Raw genomic sequence first — 20,686 nt, 5'->3', positions numbered from 1 at the left:
AGACAGCAATCAATTGCCCCTCTTGATGTTCTGTTAGTTCCGATGAAATAATCATAAACAAAGTAGAACTATAACCAAGATAAACGTATTTTAAATGAGACGGAAGTACTTTTAGTTCGATTTTAGGTGGTTTCTTGATTGACAACTTGGGTTTTGTAAATTCTAGATCTTTCAACTCTAGCGGTTCGAACTACGGTGGTTGAATATAACTCCTCAGATTGGCTTCCATCAAAGTTAAACCTTCATTACCTTTTTCATCTTCGAATGGTTCAGACCTTAAGGTGTTTCCAACGGATCTTCTTCAAAATTGCTTCCTAGAGAAATTAGGATTTCTACTTCCTTCATTACTGAACACTCTTCCATTGAATTAGGAAACTTCATTGCTTTCAGAATGTTAAACATTACCTTATCGTCTTGAACTCCTATGATGAGTACGCCTTTTTGCACATCTTTTAATGTTCTTTCTGTGGCTAGGAAATGTCTCCCCAGGATGATTGAAACTTCCTTATCTGCTTCAAAATCCAAAACAATGAAATCAGCAGGAAAAATAAATTTATCGACTCTTACCAAAACATCCTCGATCTTTCCTTCGGGATATGCTAATGATCGATTCGCAAGTTGAAGTGTTAAAGTAGTGAGTCTTACTTCTCCTATTCCCAACAGCTTGAAAATAGATTTGGGCATCAAGTTTATGCTTGCTTCTAAGTCACACAAAGCTTTACCGTAATATGATTCACCAATGTTGCAAGGTATCATAAAATTTCCAGGATCCTTCAGTTTCGGAGGTAGTTTGTTTTGTAAGAATGCACTACACTTCTTCGTCAAAGTGACAGGCTCATACTCACTAAGTCGTTTCTTCTTGGACATGATATCCTTTATAAACTTCACATAGTTGGGCATTTGCTCTAAAGCCTCCACCAACGGAATGTTGATCTGTAATTTCTTTAAAACATCCCAGAACTTCTTAAATTCTACCTTTTATTTATGCTTGTTCTGTTGAAGTCTTTGAGGATATGGAACTCTAAGTTGATATGGATAACTTTTCTGAGGAGGTAAATTTGCAAAAGTAGGTGTTAGCTTTTTAGAATTTACTAGTTTAGGGTTTACCTCATTAGATTTTTCAACATATGATTTTTCTGTTGTAGGAACTTCAACTGTCGGTTGACTTTCCTCTTTTCCAGTAGGCTCATCTTCAACCACAACCTTCTCCGGTTCTAAAATCTTACCACTTTGTAATTCTACTACTTTGCAATGTTCCTTGCCCAAATTTCTCAAATTTTCTGTCACTTGATAAGGCTCCTTGTGGTCTACTACATAGCTCAGTAGCTAATTGACCCATCTAGTTCTCCAAATTTTTCAGCGTTGTTGCTTGACTTTGGATCAATGTGTCTTTTTTCACCATGTATGTCTTCAAAGAGTTCTCCAAACTGTTTGATGATTTAGCTTGAGGTGGTTTTGGGGATTATTGGTTAAACCCTTGGGTTTGGTTGGGTCTATGCTGTATCTGGTTGTTGTTTGGTCCATTTCCTTAATTACTTCAGGAAAAGTTCAGATGGTTCCGCCACGATGGATTGTAGAAATTGGACTATGGTCCTTGTCAAATTTTGTTTTGATACTGGTTCCTTAGATAGTACATCGATTTGGGATTCAAAGAGCAACTCTTAAAAGAATGACCATCCCCATAGTATACACAGGAAACTACATCATATTGTCTTGGTGATTGAGCTGCAAAATTATTCAAACCATTAGTGGTAAACTATTTCAACATAGAGGAAATAGAAGATACCTGAGCAGAGAGTGAAGTCAATGCGTCCACTTCATGCACTCCAACTACTCGTCTTCCTAAAACTGCTTTATTTGACAGCCATTGGTAGTTATTACTCTTAATCCTTTAAATGATCTCATAAGCCTTGTTATAAGACTTAGATAAAATCGCACCATGCATAGAAGCATCCACCATTTATCTTGTACATGTGTTAAGACCATTATAAAACGACTCCAATTGGAAACAATGAGGAATCCTATGATGAGAAAACTTAAGAAGTAATTCCTTGTATCTTTTCCAAGCCTCATACAAAAACTCATCATCCAATTATTGTAAAGTTATTATCTCATTATGCAAATTTGTGTTCTTACTTGGTAGAAAGTATTTTACCAAAAACCTTTTTGCTAATTCTTGCCAAGTATATATTGAACTTGGTGGCACTGAACTTAGCCATGCTTGTGCTCAATCTCGCAATGAATACAGAAACATTTTTAACCTTAATGCGTCTTCATTCACACTAGCTATCTTGAATGAATCACTTACCTTCATGAAAAAATAAAGGTGTAAGTGTGGATCTTCCGTGGGCATACCACTGAACTGGCCCACCATTTGGAGCATTTGAAACATCACTGGTTTCAATTCGAATTGGGGTGCCTTGATATTCGACCTCCTAATTCTTGTATTCAACTCATTGAAGAGTGGCACAATGTATTGTCTGATGTCACGATTTCTATCATCAGCAATAAGGGTTGAGTTGTGCACTTGATTGGCTCCATTACCTTGTCCATCATTTTGAATTCCAAGGTCCATTACTATGTAAGGGAAAAAGGGAAAAAGAATTGAGAGAAAACTAGAGTGAGTGAGAAAGGAATGTTGAAAAATGATGGATGATGGAAAAGTGAGGAATGATATGGTATTTATAGGTGAAGGTAAGGGTTTGAGTTTAATGAAAATAGGTTTAAATTTCCTTCTTTCCCTCTCTCATGTTGCCATCCATGCTTCAAGGAAAAGGGATGACCAAGTCTTCTCAATTTGAATTTGAATTTCAAGCTAAAAATAGCTATATAGTGGACGGTTTCAACAGGGAAGTTGTTGGGCTGAATTTTAATTAGTTTCCAACTGTAGAGACCTTTAATTAAATATCCCAAAACACATTCTGGACAACCAACATCAAGTGCCAAAATTGGTCTTTTAACATATTCTTTACTAGGTCAAGTAGTCAACCTCATGCCCAAAATTGTATGGTTTTGCCATCGACATGGATAATTTGTGCATAACCATGTTTTATTTATTTAAATCATGTCTCTAATGGACTTCCTACATAGTGAAAAGTACATATATTAATAAATTAACATGAAATAATAAAAAATATGCGTGAAATCATGTAATTAAGCATAATTTCACATACTTTCCAAATTCACGTCTAAAATTACTAGTTAAGTAAAATTCACTTATTTCAATAATAATTACTCGAGATAAACATAATAATTAAGTAAAAAGGTGGTAAAAACATATAGAAAAAACCTTATACAATTTATAGTCTCATTCAATCAAGTGGCCTAACATATTGCTCCCATTATGTAGGAAGGACAAATCCTATATTGATCAACCATATCCCACTACATAGATTGTGGTATATCCAACATCAGCCTTAATAGAACAACCAATTACGGTGGATGTTTGACTGTATCAAAATATACGACTCATAATGTTAGGATAATGATGATCTCAAGTTTGAGGATCGTATACATAGTAATCACTATGAGTAGTATTGTGACTATTACATAATAATCCAAGAAACATACTCATAGTGGGTCATTCCAATATGTTTTTCTCTAACACACATACTCATATATTGATTTTGACATCCCATGTCAATGACAACACTTTCTCATCAATAAACTATACGTTAGTCTTAATGCATTATTTTTGTCCAAGCCCACAATAATAGTCGACTAAGGACCTTTTAAGAATAATCATATTATTCTCAGTACATTATTATAAAACAGTTTATGTATATACAATGAAAAGAAACTGAAATAATGATGGCAATGCTTTTTATTAATAAACGAGGTAAAATAACTATGTTATTACAATCATCTCATGATTGGTCTGTAGGCATACTCTAACACGCACTACCCTTCCAAGAATACCTTTAATTTCATGATTCACTCTTTCAACTTGCCCATTTTACCGTGGGTGATAGGTAGTAGCAATTTTATGTTTCACACCGTACTTGTTAAGCAACCACTTAAGCCATTTATTTACAAAGTGAGATCCTTCATCACTAATTATAGCTCTCGGAGTCCCAAACCGTGTAAACACATACTTATGTAGCAATCGCATAACTACCTTAGCGTCATTTATTGGGTATGCCTCGGCTTTAACCCACTTGGGTACATAATCCTCAGCTACCAAAATATACTTGTTCCCATAAGAAAAAGGGTACGGGTCTAGAAAATTAATGCCCCATACATCAAATAATTCAACCTCTAAAATCTTTGTCAACTGCCTGCCCACCCTGGAAACAGCTTAGCCGGAGGTAGGGTCTAGTGGCCAAAACAACACCGCACGATGCATGATGTCCAGTGCGCCCCCGACGGTCCTTGAAAATCTGTAGGGTCGAGTGTCATCTGCGCCTTGTTATACTCATAACCGCATTTGGTCTACAAGGTGAACAACCTCTAGTCAATGGAATAATGTAGGTAAGGGAAGTTGACAAAATAGATCTGTAACCTTGAGAAAAAGATTGGCTCTGAGGGCTAGGCATGGGGGTCCCAATCCCGAACCTGTCGACTGCTGGTGCCCTACTCGAGCTGCTCCTGCGATAGAGCGGGTTGTCGTGTGTCGCCTAGGGGACAGACTGAGAACGGCTCCCTCGGGGGCCTTCTTTGGGTGACTAACATTCGACTTAGAATTGATACAGACAAGGGGAATTTGACTATTTAATTAAAACAAAACATTGCGATGGTACCTACGGATGCTCACGCAATGTGATTTTTGCCTAGCGCTTTGAATGTCAAAGTGAAAAAATTCAACCAAGCGCGGGTAAACGACGAGAGTAACTATGACTCTCTTAAGGTAGCTAAATACCTTGTCATCTAACTAGTGACGCATCTGAATGGGTTAAAAGGATTTTCATTGTCCCTGTCTACTATCTAGTGAAAGCACAACCAAGGGAACGAGCTTGGCAGAATTAGCGGGGAAAGAAAACCCTGTTTAGCTTGAATCTAGTCTGACTTTGTGAAATAACTTGAGAGCTGCAGGATAAGTGAGAGCTCTCGGGAGAAATTAAAATACCACTACTTTTAACATTATTTTACTTATTTCGTGAATCGGAGGTGGGGCACAACCCCTCTTTTTAGACCCAAGGTCGGCCTCGGCTGACCGACCCAAGCGAAAGACATTTTCAGGTAAGGAGTTTGGTTGGGGCGACACATTTGTTAAAAGATAACACAGGTGTCCTAAAATGAGCTCAACGATAACAGAAATCTCTTGTAGAACAAAAAGGTAAAAGCTCGTTTGATTTTGATTTCTAGTACGAATACGAACCATAAAGCGTAGCCTATCGATCCTTTATACTTTCAAAATTTGAAGCTAGAAGCGTCAGAAAAGTTGCTACAGGGATAACTGGCTTGTGGCAGCCAAGCGTTCATAAAGATGTTGCTTTTTTATCCTTCAATGTCAACTCTTCCTATCATTGTGAACTAGAACTCACCAAGTGTTGGATTGTTCACACACTAATAGGAAACGTGAGCTGGGTTTAGACCATCGTAAGATAGGTTAGTTTTACCCTATTGATGGTCGCGTCGTAATAGTAATTCAACCTAGTATGAGAAGAACCGTTGATTTGCATAATTGGTCATCGTGCTTGGTTGAAAACCAGTGGCACAAAGCTACCGTGCACTGGATTATGACTGAATGCCTCTAAGTAAGAACCTAGGCTAGAAGCAATGCACGCACTCATCGCCTGATTGCTGACCCGTAGTAGGGGCCATTGGCCCCCAAGGGCACGTGTCATAGGTGCATCGACTGTGGCCGACAAGTCGCGAGCGCCTCCTTAGAGTGTAATTCCAACTGAGCAGTGGGTAGAATCTTTTAAAGATTACTTAAATACGTGACAGGGTATTGTAAGTGGGAGAGTAGCCTTGTTGCCACGATCCACTAAGATTCAGCCCTTTTATTGCACCAATTCGTCCCGCCCCTCGCCAATCCAAGCCCCTCATATTCTTTTGCACGACCCGACCCTAAGGTCTCTAGGTGGAGGATTTGGTGTGCAAAATTAACACTCGGTTGTATCGCCCCCTTTGGAAACATGACACAACGACTACCCTAGTAGTGTGGGTGCGAGCTCTCACCAATAGTCGTCTCCAAGCACTTCTTCAATTTTTTGTCCTGCCATCAAGCCATCATCCCAGAAAGCTTTTCGTGCACGTCTAATTCATACCCCAAATCTATCGATTTGTCTCAATACTTGCGTGATCCGAGAATTCTCTTATTTCTTCACTCGGGAATTCGGGAGCCAAAGGCAACAAACGCGTGATGTTTATACTTTTTTTGGGTCAACATTAAAATTTTTAGTTAAATATACAAAGTGGAAGTAACCTAAAAAAACTATCCCTATTTTAGACATGTACGGGATCCTCGGGCACCATCGAAGGCCATCCTGTGGTGCAGGGTCATTGTGCACCACCGGTACCTTCGATGTGCATCAGCACCATTGGCAACCTGGTCCCTTGTTGGTGCGAAACCGTCGGGGAAAAAGGAAGTGCCCTTGTTTCAGACATTTGATGGCCTCACAAAGCACCGGGGATTGATGGCCTTTCGGGTATCTTCTTTAAAGAACATTGGGATGTGGTTGGTAAAGATATTATAAATTTGTGTCACAAAGTGCTAAATGGTAACAAAGATGTTGCGTACCTTAATGATACTTTTCTTGTCTTGATTCCAAAAATTAAGGACCCTATTAATAGGACCAATTTTCATCACATTAGTTTGTGCTGGGTTGTTTATAAAATTATATCTAAAGTCTTGGCAAACCGTCTTAAAGAAGTATTCCTGTGGTGTATTAGCTAGAACCAGAGTGTCTTTGCCCCGGGTCGCATGATTCATGACAATATTATAATTGCGTGCGAGTTGATGCATTACCTTCAAAGTTCAAAAAAGGCTTGAACAAAGGTTTCATTATTAAGCTTGACATGAGTAAGGCCTATAACCGTGCCGAGTGGAATCTTTTCGAGAAAGTGATGATTAAATTGGGTTGAGAAAATCATGCGATGTGTGTGTTCTGTTCGTTACATAGTTAAATGCAATATGACCCTGTCTGATATTATTGTTACGGAAAGGGGTTTTCGACAAGGGGGCCCTCTCTCCCCTTGTTTTTTATTATTTTGCATAGAAGTTTTCTTGAGTATGTTAATTCATACTCAAAATGCTAATACTATTAAAGGCTTTCGTGCAAGCAAAAACGACCCTAGCATTAACATCTCTTCTTTGCCTACGATGCCCTTCTTTTTGTCAGGAACAAAAAAAGTGAAGTGGAGGCTTTCATGAATATTCTTGGTACGTTTGAAAAAAATTTCGGGTCAAAGCATCAACCTTGACAAGTCCATGGTGTTTTTTAGCCCTAACACCCCGATGTCCCAACGTCATTACTTGGGTGGCTTACTCAACATAAAAGTGGTGGACAAGTTTGATAATTATCTTAGCCTTCCACTCCCTGTAGGGAAGAAAAAATCTATTGATTTTCAAAGTATTTCTAATCGCATTTCGTGCAGAATTAATAGTTGGTTGAAGAGGCTCTTGTCTTATGGGGGAAAAGAAATCTTTATTAAATCCATTCTCCAATCTATCCTGACCTATGCTTTCTCGGTGTTTCTTGGTCCTAAAGGCATCATTGAGGACATTCAATCTAAAATTAGTTACATGTGGTGGAGGGGGAATGATAAGAGTCGAAGCTGGTCAATGCTTGCTTGGGAGAGGGTTTGTTTCCCAAAAGGTATAGGGGGTCTCGGGTTTAGGGACCTACATCTGTTTAATTTGACCCTCTTAGGTAGACAGGTGTGGCGACTAAACACATGCAAAGACACATTGTGTTTCCACGTGTTGAGTGCTAAATATTTTCCTAATGGTGACATCTTTCAACCCAAGTGTATTGATAAGCCTTCATACACTTGGCAAAGCATTGCCATGACTACTAGAATGTTAAAAAATGGCTTCAGTTGGATGGTGGACGGTGGGAATAGCATTGATATTCGGAGAGATAATTGAGGCATTGAGGGGTTGACCGGTGATTCAATCTGTCCGAGCAGACTGCCTATTCAGGAACAAAAAATGCGTGATCTTTGGAACATTAATAATGTGGGTTGGAATAAAAATAGGGTGAATGATATTTATGGCAAAAACATGGGGGAGCAGATTTGTAAAACTCCCATTATTGCTAATGGCCCTAACGATCGAAGAGTATGGTTTCACAACCCTCATGGATTTTATACTTCAAAGTCAGTGTACTTGTGGATGCTCGTTAAGCAAGTTGGCTATGACCCTTACCGCATCTTCTGAAGAACTATTTGGGAGCTGTAAACATTACCTAAAATCTGCATCTTCTGCTGGAGAGTGGGGCATGATATCTTGCCTGCCTATGAGAAAATATCCACCATTCGTCGAGAGTTTAACAGTGAATGCCCTAGATGTGGTGCTTGTAGTGAGACTCTTATCCATGCATTGAAAGACTGCCCCATTGCTCACGAAATCCTTGTCTTAGGGGGCCTAAACAATAACCTTCTTGTTGGTGATTATACACAGTGTATTGACTGGGTTGAATACGTAACGAGGGTACTGGATCAAAAAGTTGCCTCTGACTTCATCACCACCCTTTGGAACAGTTGGAACAATAGAAATAATTTTATATTTCCAGGGTAAAGAGGAGGAAGCCAAAGTGGTTTGGGAAAGAGTTGTGACCTTATGCCATGATTTTCGTATTCATAACCTACTGAACAAGCCTCTGTTGCCTGTGATTACTGCTGAAAAGAAATGGGCGAAACCCCCTTATGATACTTTGAAGATTAATTTTGATGCCACTGTGTTGATGAAGATGATGGGTTATGGGATGCTTGCTTGTGATTCGGACGGCTTTGTTCTAGGAGGAGGTGCTGGCGTCATTGATACGGACAAATAGAGGTCAAGATATTACTTTGTTGGGCCACCACAAAAATGATGTTTGTAAGCTATTGGAGTACTTTAATTCGCCCAAAATAATATAGGCCAATAGAAGTTGTAATAGGATTGCGGATCATCTTTGTAAAATGCCCATGAATAAAAATTGTAATTTGACTTTTAATTTGGATTATCCGATGAATATCCCTGATTTAGTCATGAATGATTCAAAAAATTTAGGTTTGACCCTTTATGTCTTTTTTTAAAAAAAAATGTCCACTGGTAGCAAGATAACGCGTGTAAAGTTTGCTCCTAGATTTGTAAGATTTTCCTCCTTGTTTTTTTTTTTGTTTTGGTGTCCGTCTTTGTTGGGCAATTTACCAAAAAAATCCGTTTTTTTCAAAATTTACCGAAATGGGTCAATTTTTTTATTATTTACTGGAATGGGTCATTTTCTGGGAAATCGCGTCCACGTCAGCGCGATGTCAGGGTACGTGTCAGGACATCGCGTCCACGTTAGCGGGACCTACTAAGGTGGAAGAAAATCGCATCCTTGAGGGAGCGATTTCCTTCCACGTCAGCAGGTCGCGCTGACGTGGACGCGATGTCCTGCCACGTAGCGCGTTCCTGGGGGCGTGATTTTGACTTTTTTTCACGTTTGGTTTTTTTGGCTTTTAGGGTTTAGGGTTTAAGCTTTTTAGGGTTTTTAGGTCCCGGAATAAATTATTTCGTGTTGATGTTTCTGGTCAAATAGTATAAAATCGCTTCTACCAGGATGTTATTTAAGAAGAAATTGTGAAATCGCGCCCTCGTGGACGCGATTTTGCTACAGTAGTTCATGTAAGAAATAATTTTTTTTGACGTTTCTGAGCAAATAGTATAAAATCGCTTCTACCAGGATGCTATTTGAGAATAAATTGTGAAATCGCGCCCTCGTGGATGCGATTTTGCTACAGTAGCAAGTTTGGGCTGAGGCTATAAATTAGGCAGAAAATGTTCTTAGAATGCATAAGTCATAGCAGAAACAATTTAGAGAGGCTAAGAAAGTTAGAGTTTCAAAATGAGTGAACGTATTAGTGCTGTTATTTACTACGATGGTGAGGTTTGCCACACCGAGAATGGTGTTGTTTTTTTGTCAGAGAATACGGTGCGACTGTCATTTAACCAAAACATAGATTTGACAGAACTTCGTAAAAGAATTAGGCGTAAAATCTTCGAAACGACGCCAATGAAAGTTCTGTCAATCACGTATTGATTTTGTTCTTGTGTTGATCCGGTGTCATATGACTCATTCGACATAAAAGGTGCTTGTAGCTTGGAGGCAATGGTGCAGACTCATCTTGCTAGTGGAGCAACTTATATTGAGTTATATGTACAATTTACGTCGCCAACTAATGTACTTCCGTCCAGTGTTCGAGATGTATACAAGACCCCTGGCCGACACTTGGTTAGTGGGTTACAAAATACGAAACAACCCATGTTCGGTAGTGGTGTCGAATGCACATCCCTCGCAAGACACTCTGTCGGTGGATGGGACATGTACGTCGGTGGCTTGACATTTGATGCTGGAAATACGTACTGGAAAACTGCATCAAGTTCTAGTGGATGACAATCTACATCCAATTGGGGACGTTATTAAATGCCCAAAAGAAGGGATGACGTACTACCTACGATGTCAACCGGTGAGGGGACGTCTTACGCTGTAGATGATTGTGGGTTAGAAGATGACTCCGATGTGGATCCACCTCGAGAGCTCGGGCCGGATTGTGCAGAAGTGGGATTATTTACTGAATCGGAGCCGATTCCAACAGAAGGTGAAGATGCTGAAAGGAGTTCAGATGAAGAAGAAAATCCACGATTCAGAGCATACTCACCTCCAGCCCACATGCATAATGTCGATCTGTCAGCGGATGATGCGTTAGAGTTTCCAGATCTACCACACCGGTTGCGCGATCATACAAGTTCGGGGGTAGATTTCGGTGAACTTGAAGTTGGTAATCAGTTTACAAACAAGGATAGTTTTATTGGTGCTTTGAAACAGCATAGCATCAAAAACGGCATTAATTACCACGTCGTTAAATCAAAATCTGATAAGTTTGAGGCGAAGTGTGCGGTGCAAGACGACACATGTTCATGGAAAATCGTCACCTCGTTAAGGAAAAGGAAAGGGTTGTGGGAGATAAAAAAGTACAAAGGTCCACATACATGTGCTGCAGGTACAGGATTGAATGTATTTGAATAATAATTTTATTTTGCAATGTTGCATTATTTAATGTACTTCCTCTGTAGGTGTTTCACAAGATCATCCCAAAATGGATTCAGCTATGTTAGCTAGCTTGATACTGCCCATGATAAAAGCAGATCCTAGGACTTTAGTGCCGGTGATAATTGCTAATATCCGTAGCCAAATGGGGTACACGCCCTCTTACCGCAAGGCTTGGATAGCTAAGGAGAAGGCGTTCGAGAAGATGCATAGTGGGTGGGACGCCTCATATAATGAAATATGGCTGTGGTGTCAGGTGCTAGAGAGATACGTCCCAGGTGCCACCACAGACCTTGAAACGGAACATGCGTACTACAATGGCCGATTGCTACGTGGATGCCAAGTGTTCAAACGCCTATTTTGGACCTTTAAGCAATGCCGAGACGCATTTCCATACTGCAAGCCGTTGGTACAAATTGACGGTACCTTCATGTTCGGTAGGTATACTCATCGGCTATTGGTTGCAGTGGCACAGGACGGCGGTGGGAGAATTCTTTCAGTTGCATTTGCAATAACACTGGGGGAGTCGTCTGATGACTGGGATTTCTTTCTCTCGAGGTTAAGGAGGCATGTGTTATTTCAGATCGGGGCGCCGGTATACTAGTTGCATTTGATCGAGAGGGAAGCTTGTGGCAGCGCACACACCATAGATATTGCCTAAGACATGTTGCTTCGAACTACTATAGGCAATATCCATCTAAGAGAGAACGACGACAAGTGACCAACATGGGTATTTAGTCTATAACTGTATTATTTCGTTTGTCAATTCGAATTAGTTTTCTTGGTAGAAGTGGTATAAAATATTCGCTATGATCTTATATTGGCAGGATATGAAATAAATAAAGATCGTTTTGCCGAGATGTTGGAAATTTTACGATCCCAAAACGGAGAAGGGGCGGACTACCTTTGTAACATACGTTTCGAACAGTGGGCACAAGCATACGACGGAGGCCTACGATATGGCCATATGACGTCGAACCTGGCAGAATGCATAAATTCTGTTCTTAAAGGAACGCGCCATCTACCGATAACATCGATTCTGCGAGAGACATATTTCCGTTTGGCGGCGCTATTTCCAAAGCGAGCAGCAACTTATGCAGGCCAGATGTAGGGTGGCCATGTATGGTGCAGTAAGGTAGTTCAAGAAATTAACAAGGCGAATGTGAGGGCAAACATCATGCACACAATGTGTCACGATCGAGACAATTTATGGTTTCGCGTGACGAAGTTTGACAGACCGCACCAAGGTGTTGTTGGCGGGCAATATCGTGTACACTTGCGAAACAGGACTTGTGACTGTGGGAAGTTTGATGCACTTCGTTATCCATGCGCTCATGTTATTGCAACTTGTCAGAAACTCCGTCTGGATCGGATAAGTTATGTGGATGAAGTGTAGAAATTAGGAAACATGTACAACGTATGGAGACACGTTTTACCATCGGTCCCAGATGAACGTAAGTGGCCGCCCGTATCTCTTGCTCCTTTTAAGCTATTACCGGATAGAGAATTACGTCGCAAACCAAAGGGCCGACCTCGCTCCACTAGAATACGGAACAATATGGATATCCGAGAAACAGCCAGTCAACAGAAGTTGTGCGGATGGTGTAGAAACCCAGGCCATACAAGTCAATCATGCCCTAATCGCAATAGCTGAATGTAATTTTAGAAAAAAATATTTTATTCAATTATTAATTGATAATTGTATTAATTGTTAGTAAAATTATCAAATTAGTTTAATTTCTTAATTGTTAGTACCAGTCAAAACATTTTACCAAATCTAACATTATGTAAAATTATGTAAAATTATTAAGTCCCAAAATTTTGTTAATGGTTAGTAAAATTATCAAATTATGTAAAATTATGTAAATTTATTAAGCCAAAATTTTTTAATTAAATTAGGTAAAATTATCAAATTATGTAAAATTATTAAGTCCAAAAATTGTGTTAATGGTTAGTAAAATTATCAAATTATGTAAAATTATTAAGTCCAACAATTGTGTTAATGGTTAGTAAAATTATCAAATTATGTAAAATTAGGTTAGGGTTAGGGTTTTTAATTAAGTTAGGTTAGGGTTAGGGTTTTTAATTAAGTTAGGTTAGGGTTAGGGTTTTTAATTAAGTTAGGTTAGGGTTAGGGTTTTTAATTAAGTTAGGTTAGGGTTAGGGTTTTAATTAAGTTAGGGTTTTAATTAAATTAGGTTAGGGTTAGGGTTTTAATTAAGTTAGGGTTTTAATTAAATTAGGTTAGGGTTAGATTAGGGTTTTTAATTAAATTAGGTTAGAGTTAGGGTTTTTAATTTAGGTTAGGGTTAGGGTTAGGGTTTTTAATTAAGTTAGGTTAGAGTTAGGGTTAGGGTTTTTAATTAAGTTAGGGTTTTTAATTAAATTAGGTTAGGGTTAGGGTTTTTAATTAAATTAGGTTAGGGTTAGAGTTTTTAATTAAGTTAGGGTTTTTAATCAAATTAGGGTTTTTATTACATCAAATAGAACTTCTATTTTATTATATTAAATAAACTTTTATTTTATTACATCAGATAATAAATTTAAATACGGTAATCAATGTCTATGCCCGGGGGATTCGGTTCCACATTGCGGCCGTCGACGGTTACGCGCTGGATTCCTCCTTCCTCTAGCTTTCGGCGGTTGTTGTTCTTCCTCCGGTGGTGATTGTGGTTCTTCGGGTTCGACATCTGGTTGTCGGACTTGGGACGATGATCCACCTTCAAAGAATAGTGTATGTGGAGGTGTTTGATCATTAACGGCGACGGTGTTTGAAAGTCATACACGTTGGTGGCGAGTGGTAAAAAGGGGAGCTCCCCGACGGTCGCCCTTGCGATCCCTCCTGCGCCGCTGGCCTAGATATCGGTGGTCCGCTCGGCATAACAGGAAATGGAGCTGAACCGGGCATTTGGCTCCAACTTGCCATAGGATTCGGAAAAGGATACATGTAAGGGTTAGGGTACATATAAGGGCTAGGAAACACACCTGGCATCATAGGGAAAGGCGGTTGCGTGGGTATCATCTGTTGAATTGCTGCGTCAGGTGACTGCGTCGGTGCTCTCGTTGGGGACGGTGATTGCATGGCCGCTGATGATGAGCCGGGTGACTGTCTGGGCCTCGTTGAGGGGCTGCCTTCGTAGTCTTCTCGTCTTGGATTTAGAGGCCCACGCCTTTCCCTTCTGACACGTATTTGTCGTTGCCTCTCCCCTGGCGTAAGTAAATACGGCTTGCCATGGATCCTAAACCATGACATGTATTCTGGAACGCACGCTAACTCCGGAACGATGATTTGTTCCCGAGTCGGTAGATATTCATGCCGATTTTTCCACATTTCCGTGTACTCGGACCAGTATCTAGGCCAATCCGTACCTAATAGCTGAAGGTCGATTTTGTGGTGATCGTCAAACACCTCAAGGTCCGCAGGAATCGGTTGTCTACATCCAAACTGTTGTAGCACTCTGTCTGTCTAGTGGGGCTCCACGGTTGCATAGTTGATCAACACCACTTTCAAGGCGTATAGCGTTCGGATTTTGTAAAATCTCTGCCGGGATTCTCGCCCAATTGCGGATCCTCGTATGGTGTCCATTGAAACTATATGAACATGATAGAAATATTAGTTATATACATAATACTAAATACTAAATACTAAATATCAATCGACTAGCGAATGTATGGAAATATCTATTTGCAATAATACTTACTTCTGCTTCCGACCGTTGCTCCATTAGAAGTCGTATATCTTCAAGTTCAGACGGTAATCCACGATAACTTGCCGGATGGTTCCACCTAATTAAATAAGTTTTTAGCATACTTTTATTCTTACAAAATCTACATAATAATTCCAAAATGTAATATAAAATTTACCTCGTTACGAGTGGGAATGTATATGGGTGGTTCACTTGAGGACGTAGAAATGGAAAGCGAAACCGTGCCCATGATTGCAGTGGTGACAGGCAACCTCCGATGTTTGCTCTCCTCGGTCACGTCGCCCCGCACATCTCCCGATATAATGTTGCCAAGACGGTCGACCCCCAACTAAATTCAACGGCTCCTCTAAAATTAACGAGTTTTAGCAGCCACCTTAGATGTACACAGCTCTGTGACGTGTCGGGCATCAGATAACCTCCAATTATTTGAAGAATGTATGATCGAGCATATCGGATTCTTTCAATTTCGGTTGAATTTGCATTCGGATCGGGGAAGGTGGCACGTAACCAGCCCATCTCGACCTTACCTCCATCCATTTTATCCGGAATAGCGCCCAAAAGCTCGTAGCACACCACCTCCCAATTGCTAGATTGGGCAGACCCGGTGACTGGGTGCCCGTCCACCGGCAATCCCAATTGCAGATGGACATCTTCTAGAGTGATAGTGCACTCTCCACATAGAAGATGGAATGTGTGCGTCTCGGGTCTCCACCTCTCGATCAACGCACTGATCAGTTTTGGGTCCAACTTGCATCCTCGGGCTACCGTCGCCACGTGCCAAAAACTCGCTTCCCGCAGGTAGTTCTCTACTAACGATGATGGAGGAGCATGCATATTCCGGATATTGCATTCCAATACCCGATCTTCAGACTTTTATAACAAATAATAAATTAATAATTATCTAAAAATACATAAATAAAAAAATCTTAAATAAAATTTAAAAATTAAATTTAATACTTACCATTTTCATTTGCTCCACCGATATGTGATTCCTATCAAGACTAATTAATGATCCTACCATTGATGAAAATATAAAAAATTTAAAATTATTTTAAAAATTTTAAAATTTTAAAATATTTTAAAAATGAAATTGAGGGAAATTGAAATTAAATATGAATTGAGAGAATTTTGGAAGGAAATTGAGAGGAAATTGAAATTAAATATGGGTTTGAGAGAATTTTGGAAGGAAATTGAGTGAATTTTGGAAGGAAATTGAAAGGATTAGAGAGGAAATATTAGATAGGATTTGTTTGTGAAAAAAAATAAAGGGGTGGGGGGTATTTATAGTTTTTTTTTACTGTTGGGGGGGCAACGGTCAAAATTTTGACCGTTGGGGTACTATTCACGCGCGGCCTACATCGCGTCCACGTCAGCACGACCTGCTGACGTGGAAGGAAATCGCTCCCTCAAGGACGCGATTTCCATCCACGTCAGTAGGTCGCGCTGACGTGGATGCGATGTCCTGACACATACCCTGATATCGCGCTGACGTGGACGCGATTTCCTAGAAAATGGCCCATTTCGGTAAACAATCAAAAAATCGGCCCATTTTGGTAAATTTTGAAAAAAAACGGCTTTGTTCTTCTTTAGAATAATTGGGCGGTATGGGTGTTGTTTTTGTGTCCCTGCTTAGTGGGGTTTCCCAAGGCTGTCATTTGTGAGTTCTTCGAGACTTGTACGGTGGTTCCTACGTGGAAGGAGAAGCAGCGTCCATTTTGCGGTGAGGGTGCGCTGGGGATTTGATGGTAGTTTTTCTTCGGTGCTACAATGTTTTGTCACCTTTTCTCTATATTTGTTCTCTTCTACTACTGTTTACATTTTATTGCATGAATTTTACTTGTTCTTGCTTGGTTTCTATTTTTTTGCATGCTGCGCAACCAGGTACATTGACTTTCCCTACGAGTTTTATCGCATGCATGAGTTTTATCGCATTTTCTATAATTTGTGTTTAGTAAGATGTATTTTCTTATCATAGCTTTAGGTCTTTATCTTTTTTGGTACGTAGCTTTTACTTTTTAGGGTTTCTTGGTATCTTTCCTGTTATTTTCTTTTCTCTTTCTCTTTATTCTGGATAAATGAATTTTCTGTCTGGTCGCTTAAACTCTTTTTTCTCTTAGAGCTCCTGTGCATTTCTTCTTTGTGGTTTTGGTCATGTGAGTCACAACGTAAGTTTGTGCATTTTTTCTTATTTCTTTTTTGTACGACATCTTTCCTCCTTTGGTTCTTAGGTTTTCACTTTTACAGGTGCTTTCTTGCTGTTTCAGTTATCATTTTATTCGTTTGTTTTTCTTGTTTTCGTTTTCTTGGAATTTCTTGTTGTTTCTTTTAATTTTCGTGGTTTTGTAGTTTGTCTTTTATTTTAATCGCAGTGAAGGATCTGTGTCTACTTGGGATTTTGGCGAAAGTATTTTCTCCTTGTTCGAGTGCATCTATGACCTCAAGAATGGCCAAGGATATAAATGAGTTGCTGGAAAGACTAAATCTCTTCGAAGAAGAATAAAAAAGGGTTATCAGCACGAATAAGAAGTCAGCAAATATGTAGGGGTACGAGGCGTGGGCTGTTGGTAAGATTATGTCTGGTGAAAAAGTCAACAGAGAAGCTATGTATCGTGTCCTTAAATCCTTATGGTTCACAAAGGAAGAAGTTAACTTTGTAGCTTTAAACGATGGAACAATACTTGTTAAATTCGGCAACATCGAAGATCGAACGAGAATGCTAAACTTGACCCCATGGCTTTTTGATCAAAGTCTATTTCCGTTGTTTCCTTTTGTTAAGGGTCAGGAAATGGACGACTATGAGTTTAATATCATGCCTTTTTGGATCAGGATTTATAATATCCCCTTTGAGCAAATGGATAGAGAGGTGGCCATCGACGTGGGAAAGGCGATTGGGGAGGTTGTAGCTATTGACTGCCATGATAAAAATGGGAGGTGGACTGAGTACATCAGAATTAGGGTTAAGATAGATGTGCTAAGACCCCTTCGAAGGGTGGTCCATTTAGTTGGCAGTGAAGGCACCGAGACTGTCTGTACGATCAAATATGAAAGGCTACCTGCTTTCTGTTACATATGCGGCCTTATTGGAGACACTACTCAAAAATGTAATAGAAAAGAAGAGCACCTTGAAACGAACAATCTCAACTTCCAATATGGGAGTTGGCTTAGACCTCAGTTAGGAGGGCCAACCCAAGCTAGATGTAACCGGAGAAATGGGATCGCAATCCTGGAAAAGAAGATAAACCCGAGGGAAGAGACCAATGGTAATAAGGAGGGAATGTAGAAATTGTTCATTTCATAACATCAAAAGCTTACAAACTATTTATAGGCTATAGTCTACCCTTTAAAACAACAAAAAAACTGAAAATATTAATATATAATAATAGCACCAATGACTCTTGACCTCTCATTCTCCTAAAAGAAAAAACTACTAATTTAAACCTATTAAAAAACAACATAACTCTTGACCTTTCATAACTCTTGACCTTTCATATAACATAATTCTATTTCATTTAAGTTTATTCAACAAAACTCCCCTGTAAGCTTAAATGATTATGCCATCCTTTATGCCGATTAATTTCTTGTAGTTGTCGAAGAGTACCATTGGTAGCAGTTTTGTGAAGATATCCGTGACTAGGTCCCGACTTGCCACATGCACTAATTTCACACTTCCTTCCTTTACATGATCTCGGATGAAATGAAAACGAATGTCAATGTGTTTGCTTCTCTCATGATTCACTGGGTTCTTTGCCAACTCAATCGTTGATTTATTGTCAACTCGTATCTCAGTTCACCGAGTTGTTGTTGCTCCAACTCACCCAACAAATTTCTGAGCCATATAGCATGACACACACACCAAGATGCTGCCACATATTCAGCTTCACATGTCGATAGTGTCACGATTGGTTGCTTCTTTGAAAGCCAAGCAAATGCTGTGTTACCCATAAAGAACACATATCCCGATGTACTTTTCCGATCATCTAAGTCTCCGCACCAATCACTGTCGGAATACCCAATCAACTTGTAATCTTCCATATTTGAATAGAATAACCCGAGTGACACCGTTCCTTGAATGTACCATAGGATTCTCTTTAAAGCCTTCCAATGTGAATAAACCGGCTCCTCCATGAACCGACTTACAATGCCAACACTTAGCGAAATGTCAAGCCTTGTGCAAGTGAGATAGCGAAGGTTTCCCACCAAACTTTGGTATTTACTTGCGTCGACTCGTTCTCCTCCATCGAATTTCGAGAGTTTTACACCTGGCTCCATTGGTGTTGATACCGGGTTGCAATGTGCCATATTGTACTTCTTCAAAATTTCCTTTGCATATGCCTCCTGTGACACAAAAATACCTGTCTTTTCTTGTCTAACCTTCAAACCAAGGAAAAACTTCATTAAAACCAAATCTGTCATCTCAAATTCTTGTGTCATTTTGTTCTTAAAATCTAGTATCATCTCACCATTGTTCCCCATAAAAATGAGGTCATCGACATAAAGAGCAACAAATAACATATTACCTCCATTCTTCTTCACGTAGAAGGCATGTTCATAGGGACATTGTTTGAACCCATTCTCCTTGAAGTATGTATCAATACGAGTATTCCATGCCCGCGGTGCTTGCTTCAACCCGTAAAGTGCCTTCTTCAATTTTAGCACCTTTTTCTCCTCTCTATTTTTTATGTACCCGGGTGGTTGTTCGATGTAGACTTCTTCTTCGAGCACACCATTCAAGAATGCCGACTTGACATCTATTTGAAATATCGGCCATTTAAATTGTGTCGCTTGTGTAATGAGCAACTGGATTGTCTCTATTCTTACAACGGGTGCAAATACCTCATCATAATCGATCCCCTCATTTTGCTTATATCCCTTTGCAACAAGTCGCGCCTTGTACCGTTCTAACTCGCATTGAGCATTCATATTTCTTTTAAACACCCACTTCACACCAATGGGCTAACTTCCTTTAGGTAATTCCGTTAGCTCCCATGTGTTGTTGCAGTCAATTGCTTTAATCTTCTCATCCATAGCAGTTTGCCACTTCTTGTCTCGCACCGCCTCTTCAAAACTTATATTCTCGGAATCTGCCAAAAGACATACAATATGTACCTCATTTGTTGAATCGTACAAATCTTGCATACTTCGCATTTTTGGTTGTTGCGGTTCATCTTCATCATCGGTAATTTCAGGATTTGTCGGTATGATTGTTGGTGTAACGATTAATGATCCTCCATCTTTGATGATAACCTCCATTGAGTTATTCCAATCCCACTCACTTGCTTTATTAAATCGTACATCATGACTTACCACAACCTTTTTACTTATCGGGTCGAGTAGCTTGTATCCTTTTGTTTTCTAATCATACCCAATAAAAATAAACCTTTTGCTTTTGTCTTTGAGCTTCGTTCTTTGTTGATCCGGTACATGTGCATAGGCCTCACTACTGAATACTTTGAGATGAGAAACAGATGGTTTTTGTCCGCTCCAAGCCTCTTGTGGTGTTTGATCATCCAACTTCATATGTGGACATCGATTTTGCACATAGATGGCACATTTTACAGCTTTCGCCCAAAATTCTTTCGGCATCTTCTTGATCTTGAGCATTGATCGAACCATGTCAAGAACAGTCCGGTTCTTCCTCTCGACTACACCATTTTGTTGGGATGAGTACGGTGCGGTTAGGAATCATCTTATGCCTTGCTCCTCACAATACTCCATGAAATTCGTCGAAGTATACTCACCACCTCTATCAGATCGTACAGATTTGATGTGTCTACCAGTTGCTTTTTCCACCATCAC

The 20,686-nt window shown here is 39.7% G+C and overlaps 1 protein-coding gene across 1 annotated transcript; it reads left to right on the top strand.

Annotated features, from left to right (window-relative positions):
• The first annotated feature begins 17,462 nt into the window (after positions 1-17,462).
• On the top strand, positions 17,463-18,170 carry LOC105795840 (uncharacterized). Its single transcript, XM_012625498.1, has one exon. The coding sequence runs from the start codon at positions 17,463-17,465 to the stop codon at positions 18,168-18,170; it is 708 nt and encodes a 235-aa protein (XP_012480952.1).
• The last annotated feature ends 2,516 nt before the right edge of the window (positions 18,171-20,686 follow it).

The sequence above is a fragment of the Gossypium raimondii genome, chromosome 3 (assembly GCF_025698545.1).
Source record: "Gossypium raimondii isolate GPD5lz chromosome 3, ASM2569854v1, whole genome shotgun sequence".
In the NCBI taxonomy this organism is placed as follows: Eukaryota; Viridiplantae; Streptophyta; class Magnoliopsida; order Malvales; family Malvaceae; genus Gossypium; species Gossypium raimondii.
Note: the sequence above shows the minus strand (reverse complement) of the source record. Positions and strands in the feature narration are given on the sequence as shown.

Coding starts and splice junctions, on each gene's coding strand:
- LOC105795840 (XM_012625498.1), top strand. CDS start 17,463: ATGTCTGGTGAAAAAGTCAACAGAGAAGCTATGTATCGTGTCCTTAAA.